General features: G+C 47.5%; 2 protein-coding genes across 10 annotated transcripts; one reads left to right on the top strand and one right to left on the bottom strand.

Moving 5' to 3' along the window:
* Window positions 1-260: 260 nt before the first annotated feature.
* Window positions 261-22,086, bottom strand: DDX59 (DEAD-box helicase 59). Of its 9 annotated transcripts, none has more exons than XM_070602022.1 (8): window positions 21,928-22,086; window positions 19,919-20,724; window positions 18,550-18,717; window positions 14,719-14,808; window positions 7,242-7,493; window positions 5,811-5,963; window positions 5,159-5,287; window positions 261-768 (listed from the first exon to the last, which is right to left on the bottom strand). In XM_070602022.1, the coding sequence occupies exons 2-8, from the start codon at window positions 20,711-20,713 to the stop codon at window positions 505-507; spliced, it is 1,851 nt and encodes a 616-aa protein (XP_070458123.1). In that variant the 5' UTR covers window positions 20,714-20,724; window positions 21,928-22,086; the 3' UTR covers window positions 261-504. The 9 variants fall into 9 exon arrangements, with proteins under 9 accessions (XP_070458123.1, XP_070458129.1, XP_070458126.1 ...); XM_070602028.1 differs by having other exon boundaries at window positions 20,234-20,724; window positions 21,928-22,066; XM_070602025.1 differs by having other exon boundaries at window positions 21,795-21,958.
* On the top strand, window positions 20,799-26,604 carry LOC139080596 (WAS/WASL-interacting protein family member 1-like). Its single transcript, XM_070602005.1, has 4 exons — window positions 20,799-20,837; window positions 21,667-22,191; window positions 22,738-22,792; window positions 25,474-26,604. The coding sequence occupies exons 1-4, from the start codon at window positions 20,799-20,801 to the stop codon at window positions 25,494-25,496; spliced, it is 642 nt and encodes a 213-aa protein (XP_070458106.1). The 3' UTR covers window positions 25,497-26,604.
* The last annotated feature ends 150 nt before the right edge of the window (window positions 26,605-26,754 follow it).

Genomic DNA, 26,754 nt, shown 5'->3' on the forward strand with positions numbered 1-26,754 from the left:
GTGAAGGGAAAACAACTGAGAATAAAAACATATTTTATATTTATCTTTTGAAAGGCGCCCTGGCCATTTTGTCCAGCTTCGGCCACTTGCTCTCTTCCTAACGTTCATTTATTCCACAAAAACCCAAGTGCCAGTGTGCACGCACCACGGGGAGGACACCAAACCAGAATCACGGTCCTGAACCAGCCTCTTCGCTGAGCAGGTTGCGAGTTCCAACAGCAGCTCCAAGGAATATATTTTTTTTTAAAAAAAATACTCTATCCAGAGAAAAGAAATTTTATTTTACTTAGCAATTCATTTTCTGATGTTTTAATTTATAAGTGGCATAAAGGGAAATAAATACAATATTGCTGTATAAATTTGATATTCTATTAAACATTTTTAAATCATGTTAAATTTTTTCATTTCATGTACATTTGCCATTTACTCAAACCGGAGAGTGATAACATACAGAAATTTCACTGACAATACACAATATAAAATTATTCAAAGTGGCATAACAAATCACTTTTGAGAATTACTTTTATCATGTTTTCTGATAATGGCCATAAGATTAGCCTCTGTGACCAGATCGTTCTGTGTCTGTTTCTCCCTCTGCTGTTCCTTTCTTTTCTGGTCATGAAGGTAAGGAGAATTTAACAACTGGGGCGGAAGAATGGATCCTGTGGGTTTTACTCTTTTTGCAATATCCCAGAAGAGTCTTTTGGAATTGTTATTGATGAAAGTAATCGCTGTTCCATTTTGACCTAATCTCCCCACTCTTCCAATCTGAAATGAAATCAGAGGCCATTTTCAAAATGGGCAAAACCTTAATGTCTCCTGAAAGAAAAGGAAGACTAGTATTTAAAGAGGCTTTGCTAAGATTAACATTCATTCAGATAACGTTATTTTGAACTGTACATCTCAACATATTTGTGAAAGCAATCTAGTGGGCTGCCACCAGATCTTTTTTTTTGCTGAGGAAGATTGGCCCTGAGCTAACATTCGTGCCCATCTTCCTCTACTTTATATGTCGGATGCCTGTCACAGCATGGCTTGATAAGTGGTGCATAGGTCTGCACCCAGGATCTGAACCGGCAAACCCCAGGCCACTGAAGTGGAGTGTGCAAACTTAACCACTGTGCCACCAGGCCAGCCCCACCAGCAGATTTTTAATGAAACCGCTCAAATAGAAAATACGAAAGTGATCACATACAATAAAAGTTAGTATTGTTTCTGAAACATGTGTTTCAGTTACATATGTGTGTGTGTATGTGTGTGTAGGGGGGGTAATGACATAAAAGGTGGGTTAAGGTAAAAACTTTTTTTTTTTTGAGGAAGATTAGCCCTGAGCTAACATTTGCTGCCAATCCTCCTCTTTTTGCTGAGGAAGACTGGCCCTGAGCTAACATCCGTGCCCATCTTCCTCCACTTTATATGTGGGATGCCTACCACAGCATGGCTTGACAAGTAGTGCCATGTCCACACCCGGGATCCAAACCGGCGAACCCCGGGCCGCCGAAGCAGAACGTGGAAACTTAACCGCTGCGCCACCGGGCCAGCCCAGGTAAAAACTTTTTTAAAGCAACTGCATTAAGGGCAAAAGGACCATTTGCTTTAGAGCACTCAAGTGCTGTGAAACGTGGGATTTAAGCAAATCCATCTTTGCATAGTTATTTCCCATTTTGACAGAAATAAATGGACACTAATTTGTGATGGAGACACCTGAAAAGGAACAAAATTTACTTGTCTCCAAATATACTGAGAAGCTCTTCAGAAGGCGGGGAATACACAACCGCGGTCACTTTCTGCTCCTTAACTGAAATGTAGAACTTGAAGTCTATATTCAGAGTATTTAAATGAATAGATGGTTCCTGACAATATACAGGACTTTTCAAACGTTGTCAAAGGAGGAAACATCAAAAAAGAGTGGAAAGCGGGGGCCCCTAGGGAATGAGATTGTGCAGAAGAAGGGGAGGGAAGGGAACCCTGGTTTTCATTATCAGCTTTTACTTTTACCTGATTTATTTAATTATGTTCCTGAATTGTTCCAATAAAACTGTAAATTAACATAAAAACAGCTGCAACTCACAGGAGAAAATATTTGCAAATCACGTATCTGATAAGGGGCTTCTAGAATATACAAAGGATTTTTACAACTCAATAATAAACGGACAACCCAACTGAAAAAATGGCCAAAGGATTTAACCAGACATTTCTCCAAAGAAGACACACAAATGGCCAGTAAGTACGTGAAATGATGTTCAGCGTCATCTGACATCAGGGAAACGCAAATCAAAACACAAGGAGATGCCACCTCACACCCATCAGCATGGCTATAACTGAAAAGATAAACAATATAAGTGTCGATGAGGATGTGGAGAAATTGGAACCTTTATCTGTTGCTGGTAAGAATGTAAAACACTGAAGCCGCACGGGAAAACAGTCTGGTGGCTCCTCAAAATGTTAAAAACAGAGTTAGCATGTGCGCCAGCAATTCCATTCCTAGGTGATGCCAAATAGAAATGAAAACGTATGTCCACACAAAAACTTGTACATGATGCTCATAGCAGCACTGTTCACGGTACCCAAAAAGTGCCAAGAGCCTAAATGTCTAGCAATGAATAAATGGAAAACAAAGGCGCCGCGTCCTTACAAAGGAGCATTAGGCAGTAAGAGAAACGAGGCAGTGATACCTACTACAACACGGGTGAACCCTGAAACCACGGTGCTAAGGGAAAGAAGTCACAGGAGACTCCGTCCTGTGTGATCCCACTTACACGAAACGTCCAGAAGACAGAACTGCTGGAGACAGAAAGCAGGGCAGTGGCTGCTTAGGGTTGAGCGTGTGCGTCTCTGTGTGACGAGGAATGGGGGGTGGCTGCTGATGGCATGCAGACGGAGTTACTCTTTGGGGTGATGAAAACTGTCTAAAACTGACTGCAGTGATGGTTGCCCAGCTCTATGAATGTACTAAAAACCACGGAAGTGTACACTTTAACCCGGTGAATTGTAGAGTGCGTGAATTATATCCACGGAGACATACTTTATATCGGGATATTTTATACTGAGATAGAAGGCTGTTAAAAAAAAATAATAGCAGTAGTCTCCAAACTCTAAAGGACAGCTGACGTTCACAAATATCAAACTACTTCCTCAGAGGCTCCCCACCCCCAAAATTAAAAAGCAGACACATGGAAACCCTATTATAACGTAAAATACACATATCCTTTGACTTAGCAGGTCTGCTACTAGGAATTGACCTCACCGATGTACTTGCACGAGAGGCACAAAGAGCTGTGTACCTGGATGTTGGCTGCAGTGTATACTTAATAACGAAACCCTGGAAACATGGTTGTCCATCAGTAAAGGGTTTACCAAATAAATTACAGTACCTCCACACAACACGTTACTGTGCAGCCATTAAAACAGAGCAAGCCAGACCAAACATGTGAAAACACTTAAAGAGCATAGAAAGCACCTGGCCATACAGTAAGCTCTCGATACATCTTAACATTTATTAACTGGTACGTATGATGGATGCTGATAAGGAAAGGTGTCTAAGATGTATTTAATAAAGAAAGCAAGGTACAGAACAGTTGGTACAACACGGTCCCATTTATGCAAAAAGCGTTAACAGGGTGTGCACATACGTGTGTATATATGAATACGTATGCATTTATATTTTCTGCACCATTAACTGTGGTAGCCACTGAAAGGTAGCAGGGCCACCTTACAAAGACTTACTTTTCATTTTGTATCTTTTGTTATTTGCATTATTTGCTACTGTGTGTATGTCCTTCAGTTAGGGAAACAAACAACAAACATCCAGATACAGACTAGAAAAGCAGAAGGATCTGGGGCCATTCTGGGCAGAGGGGAGAAACTATATATGCCATCAGCCCCCGAGGCCACTGCTGTGTCAGAGCACAGTACAGGGAGGAGAGCAGAGCCATGGGCTCGCCCTCGGGGTAGCGAGGAAAGACGAGATCATTATAATCAGCACACTACTTAAGAAGCAAAGAAGCTTCTTGCCTATTTTAATATTTTAGAAAGATTTCCATCCAGAATTATTAAAAGTTTGACAGAAAATAAACGTCAGTTATTTGAACAATCAATGCCTGTGGAATACTCAATTCCCTGATGCACAGGGAAATGAGACGGTACCAAAAAAAAAAGAGAGAGAGAGAGTGGACTGGCCTGGTGGCGCAGTGGTTAAGTGCGCACATCCCGCTTTGGCGGCCTGGGGTTCACTGGTTCGGATCCCGGGTACAGACATGGCCCCGCTTGGTAAGCCATGCTGTGGTAGGTGTCCCACATATAAAATAGAGGAAGATGGGCATGGATGTTAGCTCAGGGCCAGTCTTCCTCAGCAAAAAAAAAAAAAAAAAAAAAAGAGGAGGATTGGCAGCAGATGTTAACTCAGGGCTAATCTTCCTCAAAAAAATAAAAGAGAGAGAGAAAGAAGTACCGGTGTATTATTATGTCTAAGTAAAAATAAAAGCAATAACGAGTTAAAAGTACTAAAAGCGTTTCAGTGGTGGCCCAGGGAATGTGGCATTCAGAGGCAACTCTGAGAACACCGGAGAAAGGCTCCCCGTGGAGAGCGTGTAAGTGATGCTGGAGAAGGAAGACGGGCACCGTGGGTGAGATAACGCGGCGCTGAGAGGAGCCTCTTTTTTCTGCTAGAAAGGAGAGCTACTGTTATCTCTGGTTGTGAAAAAAGGAACAAAACTGTAAAGGTTGAAAGACCAGAACAAGTAAGGATATGAAGAGGAGATGGGGACAAGATTCCTAAAAACACAAATACTTTCACGGGTCAATTTTATTTTGGCCAGTTACATGAACTTTGTAAAACAAAGCCTCTTTTTTTCGGATTATAAAAGCCATTTAATATGCTCAGGGAAGAAAAGAAATATAAAGGAAACAAAAATAAACCCCAAATGAGCCACTTAAAATTTTTTGAAACTAACATTTTAGGTTATTATTTCCAATTATCTGTGAATGCATTTTAGGCATACCTATAGATCTTAAAATTTATGTACGTATATATTTTAAAAGCAAAAATATACAAAGTTTTGCGTCCATTATAAAAGCTTTTTTCTTTCTTTTTTTTTAACTTACCAGTATATCGACCACGCCTTGCCCAAGACTGCTGGTGGCCGCACGTCGGTCTTACCTGATGCACGTACTCGTCCATGCTGGATGGCATGTCGAAATTCACGACCAGCTTCACGCTGACCAAGTCCAGGCCGCGTCCCAGGACCCCGGTGCTCACGACGACTTCATAGTCTCCCTCCAGCAGTCCCTTTCCAGGAAAGCAACAAAATTCATTATTCAGAATTTATCTTAGGTGATTTTATGTCATTTACGTATCTTTTTTTTCTCCCAGTACTTTCTTCTATTTTGTTGTTGCGATATCTTTTCAGTGTGTACGGGGTCTCTGTACACCTCAGAAACGTATGTAGCTTAAGGTCCTCCCAACGCGCCCCCACCCCCCCAGCCCCTGAATTTTTTCTATTAATTCACTCGGGCAAACCGTTTCCAAAGGTGAGCTCCTGCTCAGCCCCAGCTCACAGCGACCTGATTTCAGAAACGGCGGGTTCGGAATTAGGAGGCCGTCAGTGGGTCCCCAGGGGACAGGTTTACTGCTCCCAAAACACAGACGCCCGGGCAAGAGGCACAAGGAACTTCGCGGGGGCTGCTCTGAAGCTCACGCAGTCGTTAAAACCAGGTCTGCTCTAAAGACCAGCGGGTAATAGGGCATCTCTCGAAAATAAGGCAAAACAGGTTTGGAGGAAGGATGAGAAGAGAGGTGCTGCGTGTCAAACCTTCAGGATGTTTCTCCTCTCTGTCTGCGATTTCTCCGAATGTATAGACACGCTTTTCAGACCTGTGACTTTCTGAACTGCTTCGCTCAGCAGATCTGCCCCCAGTTTGCAGTCCACAAACACTAACACTGGAGGCTTAAAGAGTTTCTTATCCTGGAAAATTAAAAACACGCATTTAAAATTGTTCATACGACATAATTTACAATGGGGAGTTTTTCCAAAAGCATTAGTATAAGCCCATTACCAATCAATTTATAAATACTGTTAAGGAGAAAAAAAGGCATATTCTGCTAAAATGAGTATTTTCTTTAAAATACGCACAAACATAAGCCAAACTGTCTACTGCCCTTCCCAGTTCTCTATCTCTATCTCTATATTGCAAAAATAATTTTTAAATTTTAAGTGCAATTTAAGATTTTCAATACTGTTCACAGTCAATACAAACCATATTTACCTTAACACCATATTTTTAACTATCCTTGCACATTATCACCCACTTAACAAATTTCTGTTTAAGCTGGTTACTGTTAAAAAATTCAATGTCTCAAGGTAGTATACAGCCAAGAAAGAACTTGTCCTCACCTTAGATATATAACACTATTAAAAATTTTTGAAACAAAAAAAATATTCTTAAGGAATAATCTTGATATTTAAGTGTTTTTCTATAACAAAGAAAAGAAAAAGCTACTCTGCATCTATACAGCATGTTTTTACAAATAAAAATTTATTTGATTCTCACAGAGTTCTGAGGGAGGTAAAGCAATTTTTTTTTTTTTTGGCTGGGACACAGTCGCCCTGAGCTGACATCTGTTGCCAATCTTCCTCTTTTTTTTTTTCCCTCCCCAAAGCCCTAGTACATAGTTGTATATATTAGTTGCAAGTCCTTCTAGTTTTTCTATGTGAGTCAGTGCCACAGCATGGCTACTGACTGACGGGTGGTGTGGTTCTGTGCCCGGGAACCGAACCTGGGGCGCCGAAGCAGTGAGGGCCCCAAACTTCAACCACTAGGCCATCAGGGCTGACTCTGGTAATTTATTAAGTATCTATACCAAATTCCCCCAAAGCTGCATCTAAAAACCACTCTCCTGGGGCCAGCCCAGTGGTGTGGTAGTTAAGTCTGTGCACTCCACTTCAGCAGCCTGGGGTTCATAGGTTCAGATCCCAGGCATGGACCTAGCACTGCTCATCAAGCCATGCTGTGGCAGCATCCCACATAAATAGAGGAAGATGGGCACAGATGTTAGTTCAGCAACAATCTTCCTCAAGCAAAAAGAGGAAGATTGGCAACAGATGTTCGCTCAGGGCCAATCTTCCTCAGCAAAAACAAAAAACAAAAAAAAGGCCACACCCCAAAAATCCCACTATTTTCTTAAGAACTGTGAAAAATGCAAACACAATTTACAAAACAGGGTTGCCAGCTTGACTACTCACATTTAAGATTTCAAATAATTTTTTCTTTTTGGCTGGTTCCTCTATCCACAAAATAATCTGACGCACACTGGAACACGGCAGGTTCTTTTCTCCGGTGACGATCCTCACAGGGTTGTGCAGAAGCTGGCCTGCGAGTTGCTCTATGCTGGTTGGAATTGTAGCGGAAACCAAAATGGTCTGACAATCCTGAGGCACGTTTTCCAAGACGTCAAGCACCTGCTGTTGAAAGCCCATCTTTAACATGGTGTCGGCCTAAAATAAAATCACTTTAAGGTTAGTCCTTCTTGATACTAAAACCCAGAGAAGGCTGATATAATTGAGAACATAAAAAAATTAAGAATTCCTACCCAGAAAAATATACGACAATGTCAAAAGACAAAGGCTCAACTGGGAAAAACATACACTTACATATATTGATATATGGTGTCACGATATGTTTACAACATCAAAGATTTTTATTATGGCATTATTAACAGCAGCAAACAACCATAGACATCCTAAATAGCCATCACTACAGGGCTTGGTAAATAAATTATGGTAGATCCATAGAAGACGACACTCTGTTGTCATGAACAGTGACCAGAAAGCCATTTATTAAATGATAATGAATCACTACGAAGAGGAAAAAAGCAAAGTACAGAACACCATCACAATATGATACCATCTGCAGACGTGCTCAAGAACCATTATTACCACCTCTGGGGAGAAGCCTATGGGGGGCCATTTCATTTTTCATAGCTTTTTGCAAAGTTTGGGTTTTTTTTTTACCATGGACATCTATTTATAAAAAAGTATTTAAAAAAATTAGTGTTGGGGGCTGGCCCCATGGCTGAGTGGTTAAGTTCTCGTGCTCTGCTTCAGTGGCCCAGGGTTTCACCGGTTTGGATCCTGGGCGTGGACATGGCACCGCTCATCAGGCCACGCTGAGGCAGCGTCCCACATGCCACAACTAGAAGGACCCACAACTAAAAATACACAACTATGTAATGGGGAGCTTTGGGAGAAACAGGAAAAATAAATAAAATCTTTAAAAAAATAAGTGTTGGCTTTCACTTCTGTATCTACTTCTGCACTGCTGGGGGTTTTTTTTTGTCTTTTTTTTTTTGAGTAAGATCAGCCCTGAGCTAACTACTGCCAGTCCTCCTCTTTTTTTGCTGAGGAAGACTGGCCCTGAGCGAACATCCGTGCCCATCTTCCTCTACTTTATATGTGGGACGCCTATCACAGCATGGCTTGCCAAGCGGTGCCATGTCCAAACCCGGGATCCAAACCGGCGAACCCCGGGCCACCGAAGCAGAACGTGTGAACTTAACCGCTGTGCCACTGGGCCGGCCCCTGCACTGCCGGTTTTTAAAAACAGTGAATGTATTACTAAGTAAACAGAAAAAAGAATTTTAAGTTTGTGCTGCTTTAAAATAACAAAAGATTGAGGCTATCTTCATTTTCAAACATAATCTGGGTGTCTATTATTTTGGAAAATAAGATATTTAATTATTTTAGACTATTTAGACTCAGGCACTGCATTTTTAAGAGTCCACTAACGTACTGTCTGATTTAAGTTTGAACACTCATTTGAATATTCTTCTTCTATGACATTTAAAAACTCTACAGCAATCACGATGGTCTGGGTTTGATCCTGGCTCCGTATCGATGACCTTAAGCAAGTTCAGGGATGGTTTTCAGCCTTTGTCTTTCCCTTTATAAACGAGGACGACAACAGTTAACTAGTTCATGGGGCTGATACGAGGATTAATGAGACAAAGTAACTACAACACTGGGGACAGCGCCCCCAGCACGGGCCGTCTCAGCCAGTGCTCCAGTTGGCTACGAGCCATCGAGAACACACACGCACACACGTGTGCACACACACACGCACGGTACCCACGTTTCCTCAATAATCCCACCACGCCCCACTCATCGAGTCCATGGCCTTGCTCTGCTGCTTGAGAGAAAGTACAGACCATTGGGAATAAATCCTGTCGTTTCTCTTCTCATCCGAGCTCCTGAAGAGTTGTCTGCACCTGCTGCGTCCCCTCCCACCCTCTCTGTTCAGTCCAGGGTCTCCGCCCCCTCACCCGGCTGCAACTGCACACATCCTCTTTCAGGTCATCTGTCACTCCCAGAGCGTCAAATCCAACAGCCATCCATTGGTCTATCTCGAACTCTTTTTAAGATGCAATTTTTATTACTATTTCTATAACATAAGTAATACGCTCACTATAGAATACTCGGTAAACAAACAAGGTATAAAGAACGGAACAGGGGTCCCCTATTATCCCGTAACCCAGACACCGCCCCTACCTCGCTCCCTTCCAGTCTCCTAAATGAGGTCTGCGAGTCCCTCGTGCCCACCCCATAGCCACCGCCCAGGCTCAGACCCCCTCCGTCCTGGGAACCAGCTTCCCTGCTCACAGGCTCCTCTGCACATCAGGAATAAGAGTCTGATCACGGCACGCTCCTGCCTACAGTCCTTCGGGGCTCCCACCGTCTACAGAACAAAGGCTGAACTCTCAGGGCCTCTCAGAAACCACGCGCGGGTGAAAACGGAAAAGAAATGAATAAGTATGGTTATTTTAAGGTGCGAGGAATATGATGCTTTTCCCCCTTATTTCCAACCCGTCTTTAACGTGCATGGATTACTCATAGAACATGGTTGTCATTCAAACTGCAAAATGAGCCACAAATAGCATTTTTTTAAACCCACAAAACAGGACAGAATAGAAAATATCAGAATAGAAAAATTGCATGTGGTAGGTATTGTCCCATGAAACTTCTTTTCATTTGTACAAACAGACACACACATGCTGTTCACGTACTGGGTCTAAAGTGTATGGTTCAAAAGCCACGATGAATCAGGGCCGGCCTGGTGGTGCAGTGGTTAAGGGCGCACGCTCTGCTTCGGCAGCGTAAGGTTTTTGCCGGTTCGGATCCTGGGTGTGGACATGGCACTGCTCGTCAAGCCATGCTGTGGCAGACATCCCACATATAAAGTAGAGGAAGATGGGCACGGATGTTAGCTCAGGGCCAATCTTCCTCAAAAAAAAAAAAACCCAAAAATAGAAAAAAAAAAGTACTACATAAATATATAGTGTTTCAAATATTAGAAGCACTCACAATGAAAACAAAGCCACTTTAGAAACACGAGAGTCCACAGCGGGAGGAAAAGCCAGGACTCCGGTAACATTAAGGGGTAAACAGAGTCAGAGGTAAGAACAGAGGGAGAGGTTAGCACAGGTGACCTCTAATTAAAAACACACGTGGCCAAGCTTTTCTGGGAAACGTTCTGTTTTCAGTGCTGCCTACACTTCACTGCTCGTGACGTCCTTAGTCCCCGAGAATCCGGCTTCCGTCTGTGCCACCAAAACCTCCGTGAGGGTCCCCAGCTCAGCGCTCCCTCACCCAACTCCACTGAGCAGCAAAGAGTGGCTGAAGCTCACATTTACCCAGTGTTCACCCTGTGCCAGGCTCCTTTCCACGGGCTGCACGTGTCCTCGTAACACTCCTGCGAGGGAGGCACCTCTATGACCCTGGTTTTACATGGGGAAACTGAGGCATATCACACAGGGATCCATCAGGTGTTGGAGCCCAGACGTGGACCTTGGCAATCCGGCTCCAACCACACGCCGTGAACACCAAGCTACACTGCTGTGCTCAGTGGTTAAGACACACAAAGAGACCCCACCTTTAAAGACTATGGTCTCGCAGGGAAATAGATGGGTCAAACAAAACTTACAGTATCCATACACTTGACATATGATATATTTATTTATTTATTTTTATTCTTTTTTGGTGTGGAAGATTGGCCCTGAGCTAACTTCTGTTGCCAATCTTCCTTTCTTCTTTTTTCCTGCCCCAAGGCCCCAGTACACAGCTGTACATCACGGTTCTAAGTCCTTCTAGTTCTTCTATGTGGGACGCTGCCACAGCATGGCTTGATGAGCAGTGTGTAGGTCTGCACCCAGGATCCAAGCCGGTGAACCCTGGGCTGCTGGAGCACAGCCCACGAACTTACCCACTGTGCCACCCAGCCGGCGCCTGAAATATGATATATTTAAGTTACGGCACATGACATGTTGACAGGCCCCCTTCAATTTATTTTTCTTCCCTCACTGGCTACGCCTTTCTCTTTAGATCAATCTCCACATGGTGGACAATCTCTAAGCGGTGGAGACCCCCCTGGGCTGGGTCCTAGGCCCCCTTTTACCCCCATTTACGCCCTCTCCCCAGGTAACCTCAACAAATCCTACAGTTCGAATGCCACGCGCACATCAGAGACGCCCGGGATCTCATCTGTGGCCGTAACGGCCTCTCTGAACTCAGGTGGAAGAATCCAGCTGCTGACTGAACGTCTCCACTTGGATCTCACGGGCCCTCAAACTTAACTCGCTCACAACAGAATTCTGTACTTCCTCCCTGCCAAACCCTCTCCCATTCCGGGACACGCCTCGGGAACCGGGAGCCTCGGAAACTCCCGTCTCCTCTCTCTGCTCCGTCCCCCGCCTCCAGCCCATTAACAGTCCTGTGGACACCACAACACGGCCCCAACCCAGCCCCTCCACTCCAGCTCGCCTTTGTGACTGCTCTCGCTCCCGTCGCTCCCACGCAGGAACCCACTCACCTCAAGCAACCACACAGATTCTTCTAGAATGTGAACCAGATCTTGTTACCCTTCTGCTTAAACCCTCCGGCGACTTCCCAGCGCTTAGAAGAAAGTCCGACTCCTAACCAGGGCCTAAAGCGATACGGTCCTCATCCTCGCCCACTCCTGACTTCATCCCCTACCACGCCTGCCCCACGGGCCCTCCCCCTGCCCCCAGCTCCCCCCTGCTCGGGCTTCGGCTCCTGTGCGCAGGCTGCTCTGTCTGAAATGGTCTTCCCTCCAGAGGGAGCATCGCGGGGCTGGCCCTTCATTCAGATCTCAACATGAAAGTCACCTCGGGGAGCCCTCCCCGACTACAATAGAGACGCCTCTGTCACGTCACCTCGTGTACGTCCACCTGGCACAGCTCATCTCACGTTCCTCTGCATCCTCAAAACCAAGAACACTGTCTGGGTGTAAAAAACCCTACAAAGGTACCGGATAAAGCAGCAGTCTTCAACCCTAAACGCTGAACCGGCACCTATGTGTCAGGCAGCATGCTGGTCAGCGTGTCCCAAACCTCTCTGAAGATAAGCACCACCCAGAATCAGTTTCTAGAACATTCCTGGGCTCCAACTCCGACCCACCGGATCAGAACGTCCCAGTGAGCAGCCTGGTATCTGTGACACTCGTGGAGCACGGCAGGCGAGTCTTATTAGGGGAGCTCGGGAGAACGCCGTCCTCGATTTCTGGGGGACGCAGAGAGCACAGCGTGAGAGGGCTGACAGGGTCTGCACACAGGCCGACAGAGCAGGGGACGAAGGCCCGAAGCGAGCCTGGGGAGCGAGGGAGGGCTGCCCCGTCACGGACACTGAAGGAAGAGCAGGCAGGTGGGGCGGGAGAGAATTCTAGACCACAGGACAGGCGTGCAGGAGACCAGAGGGTGACAAAGCAGATTTGCCTAATTCTAAACGAATTATCTTAATTTTCGTGCCTGACCATTCCCATGCCCCACCTCCTCCTGAAACAGCGACTACTCTCTTCGTCAGGGACAACATTCCTTCTCAGCTCCTTTCTGCTCTCTCGCCTACTTCTTTGCTCACTGACTTATCTTCCAACTCCACAGGCCAGACCCTCCGCCTTGGTCCTTGTCTCTAACCTTCCTCCCTGAGAGAAACTGGTAGGTCTCACGGTTCTAATGCACTTTTTTAATTTTTTTGAGGAAGATTAGCCCTGGGCTAACATCTGCTGTCAGCCCTCCTCTTTTTGCTGAGGAAGACTGGCCCTGAGCTAACATCCATGCCCATCTTCCTCTACTTTATATGTGGGACGCCTACCACAGCATGGCGTGCCAAGCAGTGCCATGTCCGCACCCAGGATCAGAACCGGCGAACTCTCGGCCGCCGAAATGGAACGTGTGAACTTAACCACTGCACCTCCAGGCAGCCCCACGTTCTTGCCTTTATCTGAAGTATATGTGTCTTTGTCTCCGACCAGACTTAGCACCCTGGAGGCCTGAATGGTATTTAACGCTCCTTTGTGGCGCCATCCAAGCTCATCCGGAGTCGGCCCACCTGTGCCGCCTTCAGACTCAGCACCGACCGATGACACTGTTTACCAGCACTGCCCCTCTGGACCCCACGGAGACGCGCCCCTTAGCCGCCGGGGGCTGGGGCCGCGCTGCGCACAGGGGCACTCGGCACACACTTGCTGCCTGAGACCTGCTTCGTGCCGAGCGAGCACTGAGGTGCCCGGGGGAAACCTTTCACCGAAGAAAACAAAAACGCGGCCGAGAGAAGCGAGCACGAATGGCACCTGACTCTAAATTCTCCGCGAGGATCTCTGCTCAGGCTCAGAGGATGGCGAGGACTTAAGAACTCGGCACACGGGCCGGGTGGCAGGAAGTCTGACGACAATCAGATGCAACAGACCAGTTCCGCCAAAGGACCAGGCCACGAAGATGCTTCTCAAGGGGCTGAATAAGCTTTACACCTGTGTGGGACTTCTCAGTCTGTGAGACATCTTCCCAATCACTAACTCATCCTTCCACAACTCTGGACGATGAATGACCTGCCCGAGGCCTCTCAGCAGGTGGGGTGCGGGCTCATATCCTACTCTTGTGGTCTTGGCCACGTGTTCTGTCCATAGCCTCTGGCATCCTACTGCCACCCACTGGGCCACAGACAGCAGGCCAGGTTGCGATCACGGGCCAGCACCTCGCACTCCACATTTCTGACCACTGCCAGGTACCACGGGCCTCTGCTCTGTCACTGCCGTGGGACCTGTGTGACAGTGGCTGCACTGCAGGCAGGAACGGCTCCCGCCCGGTCCGGGCTGGCACGTGGTTTTGTGTTCTCGTGCTTGTCTGCACAGTGGAACATCATCGAATCATAACACATTTCCTTCACCTTATTAAGCAAGCCGAAAGCAGAAAACGCCTGGCTGCTCTATGCCACACAGACAACCGCGATCACAGACCCAAACGTCCACACGGGAAAACTAAAAAAAGGTCACCCCACGAAGCATTATCAGCTACTTCCCAAATTCCTGCTGACACTTACTTGCCACGGATCCCTTGATTTTTGCAGACAAACGTTTGATGGCCAGCATCAAGTGTTCAAAAATCTTATCACTGAGCACAGAGCACTTGCTGAATTTGTTTTCTGCCAATTAGGAAGAGACAGCTGTGGTTTCATTTGAGTGCACGCTACCTTAGCTAGCTGCAGTGTCACACAGGAACCAGCTTAAGAACCACTGCCGCCATTTAAAAAAAACCCTGACTTTTTCTCCTTTGGGGGAGGAATTGCGTGCATACACAATGAAGTTATATAACTATAATATGCATTTCGTAACTTATATAAAATCAGCTGACTACTGTTTCTAAGCACCGCTACTTACTTCATCTACTACGACAATTTTTATCCCGCAGAGGTCTACAGCGTTCTGCTTGATTATGTCCAGAAGTCGCCCCGGAGTTGCTATGATAACCTGAATAGGAGAGAAAAAGCAAATAAAAAAATCAGATAACACTCATTCATTCATTCATTCATTCTTTTTTTTTTAGATGAAATCTCTTTTCATTTTATTCTTTTTTTTTTTTTTGGTGCTTGAGGAAGATTGTCCCTGAGCTAACATCCACTGCCAATCTTCCTCTACTTTGTATGTGAGATGCCGCCATAGCATGGCCGATGAGTGGAGTCAGTCCGCATCTGGGATCTGAACCCTTGAACCTGGGACACTGAAGTGGAGCACACAGAACTTTAACCACCAGGCCCTGGGGCCGGCCCCTTTCTTTCTTTCTTTCTGTACTTACTGAGCGGTTAATGTGTGCCGGACACTGTGCTGAGAACTCAGAATTCAACGATGAGTAAGTCAGGCATGGTCTCTGCTCTCAGGAAACTCACAATACAAAGGAAGAAACAGATAGATAAACGCTGGTGGGATCAGCATCATGTACGACAAAGGAAGGGATCTTTCCTGTTCCGGCTAACACAGAAACTAAAGCCTACAGGAGCCGTGGAAGGGCTCGAGGTGTGGACGGCCAGGCGGAGGGAAAGGAATCCACGTGCATTCTGGACCTGGGAGGCCACGAGTCGGGAGGGAGGGGAGGCACGGGCCGAGCCCTGGGAACCAGGCAGGGAGCCGGGCAGGGGGCGCCTCGCAGGCAGGCTGACTGCTATTTGGCTCTGTGAACAAGTGCCAAACCCTTAACCTCTGAGCTGGGCCTATTTTGTTTTTAAATTAAGAGGCTGGCACAGGGATTTCTCAGGTTGCTGAAAGCTCCTGAGGGTCTTAGAATATATTGTAGGAGTGGTTAAAGGCAGAGGCTCTTTAGTCAAGAAACTGAGGCAGGAATCTTACCCCAGCACCTAATAAGGACGCGAATCTGTTCCCTCATCCACAACACGGAAACGATAATAATCACGGTGAGTAATAAACGAGCCAGTGCCTGGCACAGAGTATAGCAGAGTCACAAACGAGCTAAGAAAGTCAACTGTATTCCACTTTTCAAGTCCACACCAACACAACGGTAAGATCGCTGAGAAGGAGAAGACGTCACGCTGCTAAGGATCTGGGTGCAGACCACTACAGGGTTCTCTCAGATACCTCAGAAACACACATGTAAGTCAATTTTAATTATTTTGAGTTGTGTTCACCCATCTACGTCATTTTTCCTCCTCTGCCAGTTTGGAAATTATAAACTTTTTTTTTTTCATTCTTTTAATGCTTCCCTTGAATTTTAACCAACATACATAACGTAATAAAGTCTACAGTTAATTGACATTTTTACCTTTTTCCTAAACAATCAAGGGCAAATACCTGAACACCAATCTCATCCATCGTGTGCTCACAGGCTGCTGTTGGCCAGTATCTTATTTCTATTTTTTTTAAGAAACCCTGCAGATTGCTCATTATTATTGGTTTTATCCAGTCGATGTTTCTGTAGATTTACCCGCGTGCTTGCCATTTTCTTGGCTCCCCAGCTTTCTCCCATCCCACACCTTCCTTTCCTTTCCGGAATCATCTTCCTTATCGGCAGGATATCTTAGTTTAGAAGTTCCCTCAGAAGGTTTACCGGTCATAAACTCTCCCGCTTTTGTTTATCTGAAAGGTCTTCATCTTGCCCTTGCCCTTCAAAGACAGCTTTGCTGAGCAGACAGACACATCCGCTGTTTTCTCTCTCTCACAGGGCGTCTGCGAGGGACACGGCCCAGTGGGGGCAGCTGTAGTGGCAGCAGAGTGAGGAAGGCTCTGCATGGGGTGCTGTGGCCGGAGGGGTGAGGAGGGCGCAAGTGGGGTCAAGAGGGGAGACTGGTTGCATACAGGAGGACCGGTCTAATGCATAGAGGAGAACGGGTGGTGGGTTCTCACTGTCAGCGTTACAAACATGGCAACAGAAAACCTAAAATGAGCCTTGTTGCATTGCATTAGAGTTGGAAGTATCAGCAGGACTCCTGGCCTCAGACAAATGTGACACAGAAACACCCACACTTAGATACATTCCCCGCCTCTGGTCACTGTGAGCTCCTGAAGGAACCACAGCTCGCCAGCCATGAGCCGGACCTCGAGCCCAGATGCTGCTTCTAAAGACTGTCCTCTACCCCAAGGAACCAGGCTCCCTGGAGAAAGGCAGGATTGCAGGGCCGAGGCAAGGAAAGAACGAGGTGAGCATGGACATCTTCTTCAGATAGAAAGTAAGACAGTGCTCAGAGAATGACGGGATATGATAAAAGGACACAGAAATCCACCTGAAGGTGCTTCCACTATCAAACTGAGGACAACTGGAGTATCAAAACAAATAATGACAGATTATAAACCCCGCCCCCCCCCCTTTTTTTTGGAGAGGAAGATTAGCCCTGAGCTAACATCTGTGCCCATCTTCCTTGACTTTGTATGTGCGACCCCACCACAGTGTGGCCTGATGAGCAGTGTATAGGTCTGCACCCAGGATCCAAACCTGCAAACCCTAGGCAGCCCAAGCAGAGTTCGTGAAATTAACCATTATGCCACTGGGCTGGCCCCAGATTATAACCCTTTAAATAAAATAGGGAACCACGAGTCCAGACTGATATAAAAAAATAAATGGGGGGCTGGCCCAGTGGCTCAGTGGTTAAGTGCGCACGTTCCACTTTGGCGGCCCGGAGTTCGCCAGTTTGGATCCCGGGTGTGGACATGGCACCACTTGGCAAGCCATGCTGTGGCAGGCATCCCACATATAAAGTAGAGGAAGATGGGCACGGATATGAGCTCAGGGCCAGTCTTCCTCAGCAAAAAGAGGAGGACTGGCGGCAGATGTTAGCTCAGGGCTGATCTCAAAAAAATAAAAATAAATAAATAAATGAATAAGTGGGAAGTTTGGTGAAGCATAAGAAGTTTGTGATCAGAAAGCGCTACCCCCAAAATACTCAATACGAAGGGTAATGATAACTTTACAGTTAGTTTTCAGATAATATCATCAGTAAAAGGACAAATTGAAACTCTGTCGTCTACAGGAGGTAACGAAAAGAACAGAGCATCTCTCTGTGATACCCGGTCAAAGATACATAACTTGCATCTAATCAATTGAGGGACGTTCTTCAAAGGAAGTGGCTTATAATCCTGAAAAGCGTCAAGATGGTGAGAAAAAAGGAAAGACTGAAGATCTCTTCCACACTGAAGGGGATGAAAGCGACAGGACAATTAAATGCGGCAGACGATTCAGAACGCATCTCTTGTGCGTCCAAAGAAAGCTGATGGGGCAATGAGCAAAACGTGACGGGGCCCGAGGAGCAGCTGGTGGCAGTGCTAACTCCTGACGCATCCGGTGTGTCCACGTCCGCTTCCTGACTCTGCAGCTGTATTGTGGTTCTGTGGGATAAGGTCCCTGTTTGCAGGAATTGTTCTAAAGCATATGAGCGATGGATCCTTAGATAAATCCCAGCTTTCAGAGACTCAACTTCTCAACCCTAAAAGATGGGATACACCAACCCGCCTCCAAGAGCAGAGGTGCTGGTGAACTGTGAGAATGTGCGTGAGAACACGTGTCAGCGAATGGCACACACCAGGCACTCAGTAAGCTCTGCTCCTGGCATTTCCTATAAGCATCAAGCTTAAAAATTAAGGCTTACTTCGCAAGAATTTTAAGGCCACTTAAAAATCACACTCATAAGTTTCTCAAGGAAAAAAATGAACTCGTTCCCACATTGCGAACAGCAGCCTGCAAGGGCATCCTCTGGAACGGGCGCCTACCTTGACATGCTGTCGCAGCCGGTGGAGCTGAGGGGGGAGCGGCAGGCCCCCCACCAGCAGCACGGTCTTCATGCGCGGCAGCCCGGTCATCAGCTCCTTGGCCTGTCTCTCTATCTGGATGGCTAACTCTCTCGTTGGTGTCAGAATGAGGGCAGCGGGGGTCTTGCTCTGCAGAGATGTGAAAAACGACTCTAAAAACACGAGCCATCAACTCCTGCCGATATGGACCGAATCTTGACAGCGAGTCCAGGAGCCTTTCCCTCTGAGAGCATCCCCACCAGCCCTGCTGGATGGCAGCCCTCCCGCCTTCTGCTCACTGCCGATTTCTCCTCCAAAAGCCATCACAAATTGAACCCATTTCTTATACAACAGAGATACACACGACAGATCCAAAGTGGGACCAGGGAGAGGCGAGCGCAGTCACCGAGGGGGGACAACTGAAGGTTTCCTCCGAGTGGATGCGACCCTGCAGGCTCCAGCCATCCTTCTCCAAGAGAAAACCCGCTCATCACTGAGAACAGGCGGTTAAAGCTGGCATTCTACCCTGGGTTTGCCTCTCAGCTCTCTTTGTGTGTTCACTCCTTTCTCTGTCCAAATTACTTCCTTATATAAATACCCATTTCCTGCCCGATAGCTCTATTTTGGTCCTCCAGTTGAGTTTCACCTATATTTCGAACATCTGCGGCTTTCTTCCATTTTTTTCTCTCATTTTATCTTCTACCACTCTTCAGTTTCCCAAATCCTCCTCCTTTAGCTCTTCTCTCTGCCTACATTTTTCTTATTTCCCTCCCCGCCATTCTTCATACCCCACGAGCTCACCAGTGCTTGACATGCAATCACCCAAAATGTCTCTTAAGCTAATCATAACTGGGAGGGTTTCAGACATGGTAACCTCACAAGTAAGGGGAGGCAGTATCATCTGAAGACGAACCGTGGATGACATTTAAGGGTCTATTCTGAAACTCCACGGCAGTGTTCCAACTTTGGTATAAATCGGGTTTTTCAAAACACAAAATGCAAGGAAACTAAACTGACACCGAAAAACTGCAGCTCGTCTGGTCAGCAGGAGTTTTTTTCCCCCCAAATTAAAAGCTTATTCCTCGAACAGAAAATTTGTTAGACGGAAAACATTTCGTAGGGAAAGCAATTTTTGAGACCTTCAATGAAGATCTTTGGTGCCACACAATAAAAGAATTCCCTGCAATTATGTTTTCCACACAAACGCCTATCAGAGGCAAAATCTCTAGGAACACTAGGGACTAAAATTCTAAATGTCGTGTTTCAGGTTGCAATTGGAAGACAGTTAAGGACGAAACCTGGTAAACAGCTCGCCTGTTTCTGAGAATAATGCAGGGGAAGTCTAACGTACCTCCAACAGAGCTCGGAGGATGACAGGAAGCAGGAACGCGGCCGTTTTTCCCGAGCCGGTGTCCGCACTGGCCAGGATGTCCCTACCCAGCAGGCCCACGGGGACCATCTGCATCTGGATGGGGGTGGGGACCTCGTAGCCTGCTTCCTTCAAGTTGTGATTTAAGGCCTCAGGGAAGCCACAATGCTCAAAGTCAATGATGGGCCTGGGGACGTCTCGCCCTTGAACTACAATTCCCAGCTGCCGTTTAAGATTTTCAATCTGGTCCCCCTGCAGGTTCGAAATGAAGGGGTGCTCTTTGTAGACGTAACCTGCCTGTGGTAGAGACGCTGGCTCAGAGTCGGCTCCCTGGGGCCCGCCGAGTTTTAACTTCTCTTCCTCTTCCTGCACCGTCAGGAGATGTCTCGCCTTGCACTCCAGACTACACACGTCCTCGTCCGTCCTGTCGCAGATGTACTCTCCGTACCGGCCGCAGACCACACAGACAGGCTCCCCGGGCTCTGCCCAGCGCTGGGTTTTGGAAAATGACTTAACAGGCTCTTCGGAAAGGCCGCTGTCCTTTGCGCCCTGCCCAGGTCCAGCCACACCGACCTTGGCCATCGGGCCCGCTGGACCCGGGGAGGGGCATGGCGCGGGGCGGGGCCCGTCTGGCGTGGCCACTGCACCATCCACTGGACCCTCTCGGCCTTCATCCAACTGAAGGTCTTCTGCTTCTGGTTTAACTCTCTTAGCCGCCCAACTTTTGCCATCATCATTAGCATTCCTCTTGACTTTGAGAGATCTTGGGACAAACATCCTTCAAAACTCTGTTGAAGAAAATACATAAAGAGATTTATTTTACCCTCAATAATGTTTACCCATAAGGTACCATCTGGTCACCATGGAGGCAGCCTGGCGTCCCCGGGCTTTCCCGGAAGGGGTAGAGATGGCACCAGAACACCATTTTCATCCAGCTCTCCTTCCATGCTCCTCTTTCCTTTGGTGACAACAGAGTCCTCCTCACACACAGGGGTGAACAGCGCACACCGCCCAGCACAGCCTGACTGCGCACACGGCCTGCTTCTGCACACTGGCCACGCACCCTTGGAAAGCCAGATATTACGGAAATTCCGGAGTAAATCCTTATATGACGCTTCACAAGAGAAAACAGGAGGGATGCTGCACAAATGGAATCTTTCGAGTCAAAACCACAAAGCAGAGCGAAAAATGCTGGTGTGACACACTAAGTACCGTTTGCATGGTGCTTATGTCCCACTACAGGGCTGGGGGCTTCCCGCTGGCTCCTAAGCAGGGTACCACGACCCCCCGTACAGACAGACGCACGGATGCACTTTATTGCTGGATGGTGCAGTGTAGACTCATTTTCACACGAGCACGCGCAGCCCCCGGGGGGGAAGCGACCCGTCCAAGCGCACACCATTCTCACCCCCAGAGAGCGGGCTGGAGCCAGGGCCACACCCATTCACGCCCAAAACGTGTTTTTGCAAAGTGAAAGTGGGAAAGCAGCATTTAACCTAATTGGGGGACTATCGCATATAAACATTCTTCTTAAAAAAAATTAATTCTTAGGATAAATTGTCAGAGTCCATTCTTCCGGGAAAATCCCAACAAAAATGCAACTGAGGGTCTGCAATCACTATCCAGTCTCCCCAAATCCCAAAATAAGGGGAGCGGGCCAGGGCCGGCTCCGTGTAAGCGGGAAGCGCCAGGAACCGAGTCCTCAGCCGGTGAACCCGCTCGGGAACTAGGGGGGCAGGCGGCGGCGACCCCCATTCCCACCCACGCCCCGACGCCCGCCGTCGCCCCACCCCGACCCCCCCAGCGCCCCGGCCCACCCCCCCTCGGGCGTCGCCCCGCACCCGCCCGGCAGCCGCACCCGGGCGCGTGACGTCACGGCGCTGCTAGGAGACGGGGGCGGGGCGACGGCGGGGTGGGAGGGGGCCTGCAGGGGGGGTGCCGCCCTCGGCGCGGCCCGGCGCCCGCGGCCAGGGGAGAGGCCGCAGACTCACCGCGCAGGCCCGGGCCGGTCTGCTCCGCGCGGGCCGCTCCTCCTCCAGCGCGGGGCCGGGCTTCCTGACGACCCCCCCGACGGCTGGGCGGCACTCCGGCGTGCCCCGGCGGCGGAGCGCGGAGTCCACTTGTCCGGGTTTTGGGAGCTGGCGCGGCGCGGAAGGCGGAGCCCCGCGGGGGCGGAGCCCGGCTGGGAGCGGTGGCGGGAGGGGCGTGGCCGGAAGTCCGCGTTGGCCACGCCCCCCGCCCCGCGCCGGCTGGAGGTAAAGCCCGGAGCCCGGGGCGGCTGGGCCGGGTCTGCAGGGACGGGAGGTTTGGGATCCTCCGGGAAGGATCGACGTAACCGAGTGGGCCGGGACTGGGGAAAAAGAGTCAGACGGCCCGGAAGGAAGCAGGCGGGGCGCGGGGCCTGGTGCACTCGGAAAGTGGGACGTCTGAGTGTGAAAGGGAGGGCAGGGGCCTGCAAACCCATTCTGCCTGGAGCTGGCAGAACAGCTGTCAAATTAACCGGAGTAGGTTTAATGCGGCTTATTGGGTAGAGTGGATGATGCTCGCACATCGCCACACCAGACCCCACCCCCAAAGGAGAATAACCCAAGTCCCGGCTCTCGGTCCGGTGGCTTGTCCCTTCTCTGCTCTCCGGCCTCTGGAGCCCCGAGCCCCAGGCAGCTTGCGGTGGAGAAGGGATGGGGATGGGGGAGGGCAGAGGCTGACGACTTCAAGTACTGTCTTAAGGGTTTTAGGATATTTTCAGTCTAATATGTGACGCCTGCAAAATAATATAATGAACAAGTGTGTACATTTTAAAGCACGCTGAGAAAACGGAAGGCTGTGACTCCGCCAGGTTACCAACATTACGCAGAGGTGCGTGCACCTGCCGGGTTCTGCCTCTTGCTTCTTCCCTCACCCCCGCCCCACCCCGCTACCCCGAGTTCTGTCTCTCCTTGTCATTTTTAGTAAGTACCTTTATCATAGTTGGATGCATTCCTGAAGAATATGTTGTTGTCTTTCTTCCTTTTGAGCTTTATAAAAATAGCGTAACATATATAGCCTTATGGGATTTGCTTTTATCCTCAAGCGTTTGTTTCTTCGACTCATCTATGTTGTTAAGAGTAAACAAGCGATAGAATGTTTATTTTCACCGCTGTAATATTGTGTGTCCGTCAAGTCCTTTATGTATAGTTCTGTTTCGTTTTTTTTTTTTTTTTTGAGGAAGATCAGCCCTGAGCTAACATCTGCCAATCCTCCTCTTTTTGCCAAAGAAGACTGGCCCTGAGCTAACATCCGTGCCCTTCTTCCTCTACTTGTATATGTGGGATGCCTACCACAGCATGGCTTGACAAGTGGTGCCATGTCCATACCTGGGATCCGAACCGGTGAACCCGGGCTGCCCGAGTGGAACGTCGGAACTTAACCGCTACGCCACCGGGCGGCCCGTGTGTATCGTTCTTTATCCGTTTTCCACTTGAGTTGTCGCCAGTGTTTCGTTATAATTAGAGGCAAATATAGGACGAAACTAATGAAATTTAAGCTTCAGGACCCGCCGTGGGTTCTTTCCAGAGCCCTAAAAGAGGAGTCTTGCAGTGTGTTCATGTGGACGCATATTTTTGTAAAATCGGCAAAAGAAAGAGATTTAAACCAGGATGGAGTAGGACCACCTTCTCTTTCCTCTATGGCTTCCCTTCCTTTGACACTTCTCAAATTGGGTGGTGGTGGATGGCTGCAGGCACTTGGGAATGGAGCCGAGGCTGGTTGAGCTCCGGACGTATTTTCTTTGAGTTCATTGAGTGTCTTTATGAGGTTTGCAGTCTGTTCATGTTAAGCTCTTGCTTTTCACCCCAGAGCAGGAAAGTGCAGACAGAGATCGTATCAGGATGTGAGGAGTGTGGCCTGCAGGATCCCGCGCTGGGGGTATCAGCGTGGTGGGGGGATGTAGTTTGACATGTAGGGAGCTAGAGGCTAGTCTGTGAAATTCATTAGGTGCATAAACTCATAAGCAGAGGCTCCACTTCTGACCAATGCCTGGGCAAGTGGAACTTCTTTCCCATCAGGAATGTATTCATGATTACATGATGATTCTAAGTGCACTTCACACTTTTTCTTGATTGATGCGAATCTCACAAAGTAACATTTATCAGACTCCCTGGGTTGGTAGGTCACAATCTATAACAAAACTACAGTGAGTTTGTCTGGATGTGAAGACACCTGCTTTTTACATCCCAAATATTAATCAAAAAAATTTTAATAAGCCAGGCTAAAAGAAAGAATTCATAATCTTTTTATTCTCTCTATAGAAAACAGTATTACAGAAATCATTGCTGTATGAAGAAGGGATGGAAGAGTACGCAGCCAGGCCAGCCCCGGTGGGCTAGGTGTTAAGTTCAGTGCACTCTGATTCAGCGGCCTGCGTTTGGTTCCCCGGTGCAGACCTACACCCCTCGTCTGTCAGTGGCCGTGCTGTGGTAGTGGCTCATATACAAAAAAACAAAGACTGGCACAGATGTTAGCTCAGGGCCACTCTTCCTCAAGCAAAAAGAGGAAGATTGGCAATAGGTGTTAGCTCAGGGCCAATCTTCCTCACCAAAAAAAATAAATAAATAAAATAAAACACACATATATATATTCTCAGTACCAATCTTTTGTCAATTGTATGTGTTGCGAATATTTTCTCGCTGTTTATAGTATGTGTTTTCAAGTTTAAAAATTTTTTTACTTTATTAAAAAAAAATCAAACTTCAGAAAAGTTTCAGGACTAATAGAGTAGCCCCCTTTTCCACAGTTTCACTTTCCAACCCCTGTCCAAAAGTGTTAAATGGGAAATTCCAGGAGTAAACAATTCATGAGTTTTAAATCGTGATGAGTAGCGTGATGAAATCTCACGCTGTCCCACTTTGTCCCACCGGGACGTGACTCATGCCTTTGTCTGGCACATCCATGCTGTGGATGCTGCCCACCCGTCAGTCACTTAGCCATCGCGGTTATCAGATTACTGAACTATCGCAGTACTTGTGTTCAAGGAACCCTTATTTTACTTAACGACAGCCCCAAGGCACAAGGGTAGTGACGCTGACAATTTGGCTGTGCCAGAGAAAAGCCCTAAAGTGTAAAGGTGAAATTTCTCCACTTAAGGAAAGAAAAAAATCATATGCCGAGGTTGCTAAGATCTGCGGTAACTTTTAATTACGGTATATTGTTATAATTGTTCTATTTATTATTAGTTATTGTTGATAACCTCTTACTGTACCTAATTTAGAAATGAAACTTCATCATAGGTATGTATGTATAGGAAGAAATGTAGTATATACAGGGTTCAGTACTATCCATGGTTTCAGGCGTCCACTAGGACGAGGCTGAGGAAGGGGTCCTGCACAATGAACTCCCGTATGCATGTTCTTCATATAGATTCACAGTTTGCTATATTTGTGTATAAGAGAAACTGTATATATATATCTATATCTATATATATGTATATATATTTCTGATCTATTTAAAAGTAAGTTGCAGCACGTATCTCTGTGAACAGATAGTCTCTTCTGTACCTACAGAACTGAGACAGGAACCAGCCTAAAGAGACACAGCCGTCTGCAAGGCCCCTGGCCTCACAAGATAAGGCCCCCAATCAATCGGCAAGCTGGGAGAATCGGATAGAGGCCGCCAGGATCCAAGTTCAGCAGCTTCAGGACTCTCCTGGGCTTACGACGCACCCCAGCACCCAGGAGCTGACTGAAGCTGAGCCTAGCGACATCACCACATTGAAAATCACACTCGGGGCGGAGTGCTAGCATCCTAAGCTACACGCAGGGCGTGTGGTGGCATGTAGTGCAACAGCACAAGTGCAAGAAGACAACCCCCCCCTTACAGGCCAGGACAGGGCCCTCCTCCCCAGCCTTTGCCTAATAAAAGCCTCACAATCCCACTCCATAACGAGCCAGTCATCTGCCCCTTTCCTTCCTGCACCGGCTCCCTCATCCTTGCCCTGTGCATGAGCTAATCAACTTTTACTTTTCTACTCCACTTTGTTGTCTCTCTTGATTTCCATCCTGGGGGCCAACAAGAACCCAATGTGCCGGTAACAGAACCACTTTCAAATTTAGGTAGTTTAACATTAATATAATACTCGTGTCTAATATACAGGCTATATTGACATTCCGCCATTTGTTCCACTAATGTGCTTTAGAGCAGCTTTTTTCCCCAATCCAGGATCCAGTCTAAGATCTTTTCACTCTCTCTATGGAGTCCTTTGATGAGTGAAAGTTCTTAAGTTTAATGCAGTTAAATTTGTCAGTCTTTTCTTTTGTACTTAGCAACTTCGGCATCTAGAAAATCCTTGCCCTGCCAGGGGTTGGGGGGCAGGGGGATGAGGAGCACAGAGGAATTTTCGGGCAGTGAAAGTATTCTGTATGGTACTGTAATGGTGGACACGTCATTATTCGTTTGTCCAAACCCAGAGAATGCACGACACCAAGAGGGAACCCTGATGTAAACTGCACTTTAGGGGATAATAATGAGTCAATGCAGGGTCATCCGTGCGGTGGGGGATGTTGATAATGGGGGAGGCTGTGTGTGAATGGGGCTGGGGGTCTGGGAAGTCGCTGTACCTTCTACTTAATTTTGCTGTAAACCTAAAACTGCCCTAAAAAGCGTCTATTAAAGAAAAAGTCCTTGCCTACCCCAAAGTCAGAATCGTATTTCCTAGAATTTGGGGGGAAACTTTGAAAGTTTTGTCTTTCACATTCAAATCATTAATCCGTGTGGAATTGGTCTTTGTCTGGTATGAAGCAGGGATCCGTTTGTAGGTTTTCCAGATGGCCAGCCAATGGTCCAAA

The sequence above is a fragment of the Equus przewalskii genome, chromosome 31 (assembly GCF_037783145.1).
Source record: "Equus przewalskii isolate Varuska chromosome 31, EquPr2, whole genome shotgun sequence".
Lineage (NCBI taxonomy): Eukaryota > Metazoa > Chordata > Mammalia > Perissodactyla > Equidae > Equus > Equus przewalskii.

What these genes read in the sequence shown, in the direction of transcription:
- DDX59 (XM_070602022.1), bottom strand. Translation starts at nt 20,713, where the DNA reads ATGTTTGTCCCAAGATCTCTCAAAGTCAAGAGGAATGCTAATGATGAT. An exon ending in AATTATTTGAAATCTTAAAT is followed by an intron (nt 5,964 to 7,241) that starts GTGAGTAGTCAA and finishes TTAATTTTCCAG; the next exon opens with GATAAGAAACTCTTTAAGCC. An exon ending in TGGACGAGTACGTGCATCAG is followed by an intron (nt 769 to 5,158) that starts GTAAGACCGACG and finishes ATTTCATTTCAG; the next exon opens with ATTGGAAGAGTGGGGAGATT.
- LOC139080596 (XM_070602005.1), top strand. Translation starts at nt 20,799, where the DNA reads ATGGAGGCAGCCTGGCGTCCCCGGGCTTTCCCGGAAGGG. An exon ending in CCGCCCCGCGCCGGCTGGAG is followed by an intron (nt 22,192 to 22,737) that starts GTAAAGCCCGGA and finishes TACATTTTAAAG; the next exon opens with CACGCTGAGAAAACGGAAGG. An exon ending in GTTACCAACATTACGCAGAG is followed by an intron (nt 22,793 to 25,473) that starts GTGCGTGCACCT and finishes CTGTACCTACAG; the next exon opens with AACTGAGACAGGAACCAGCC.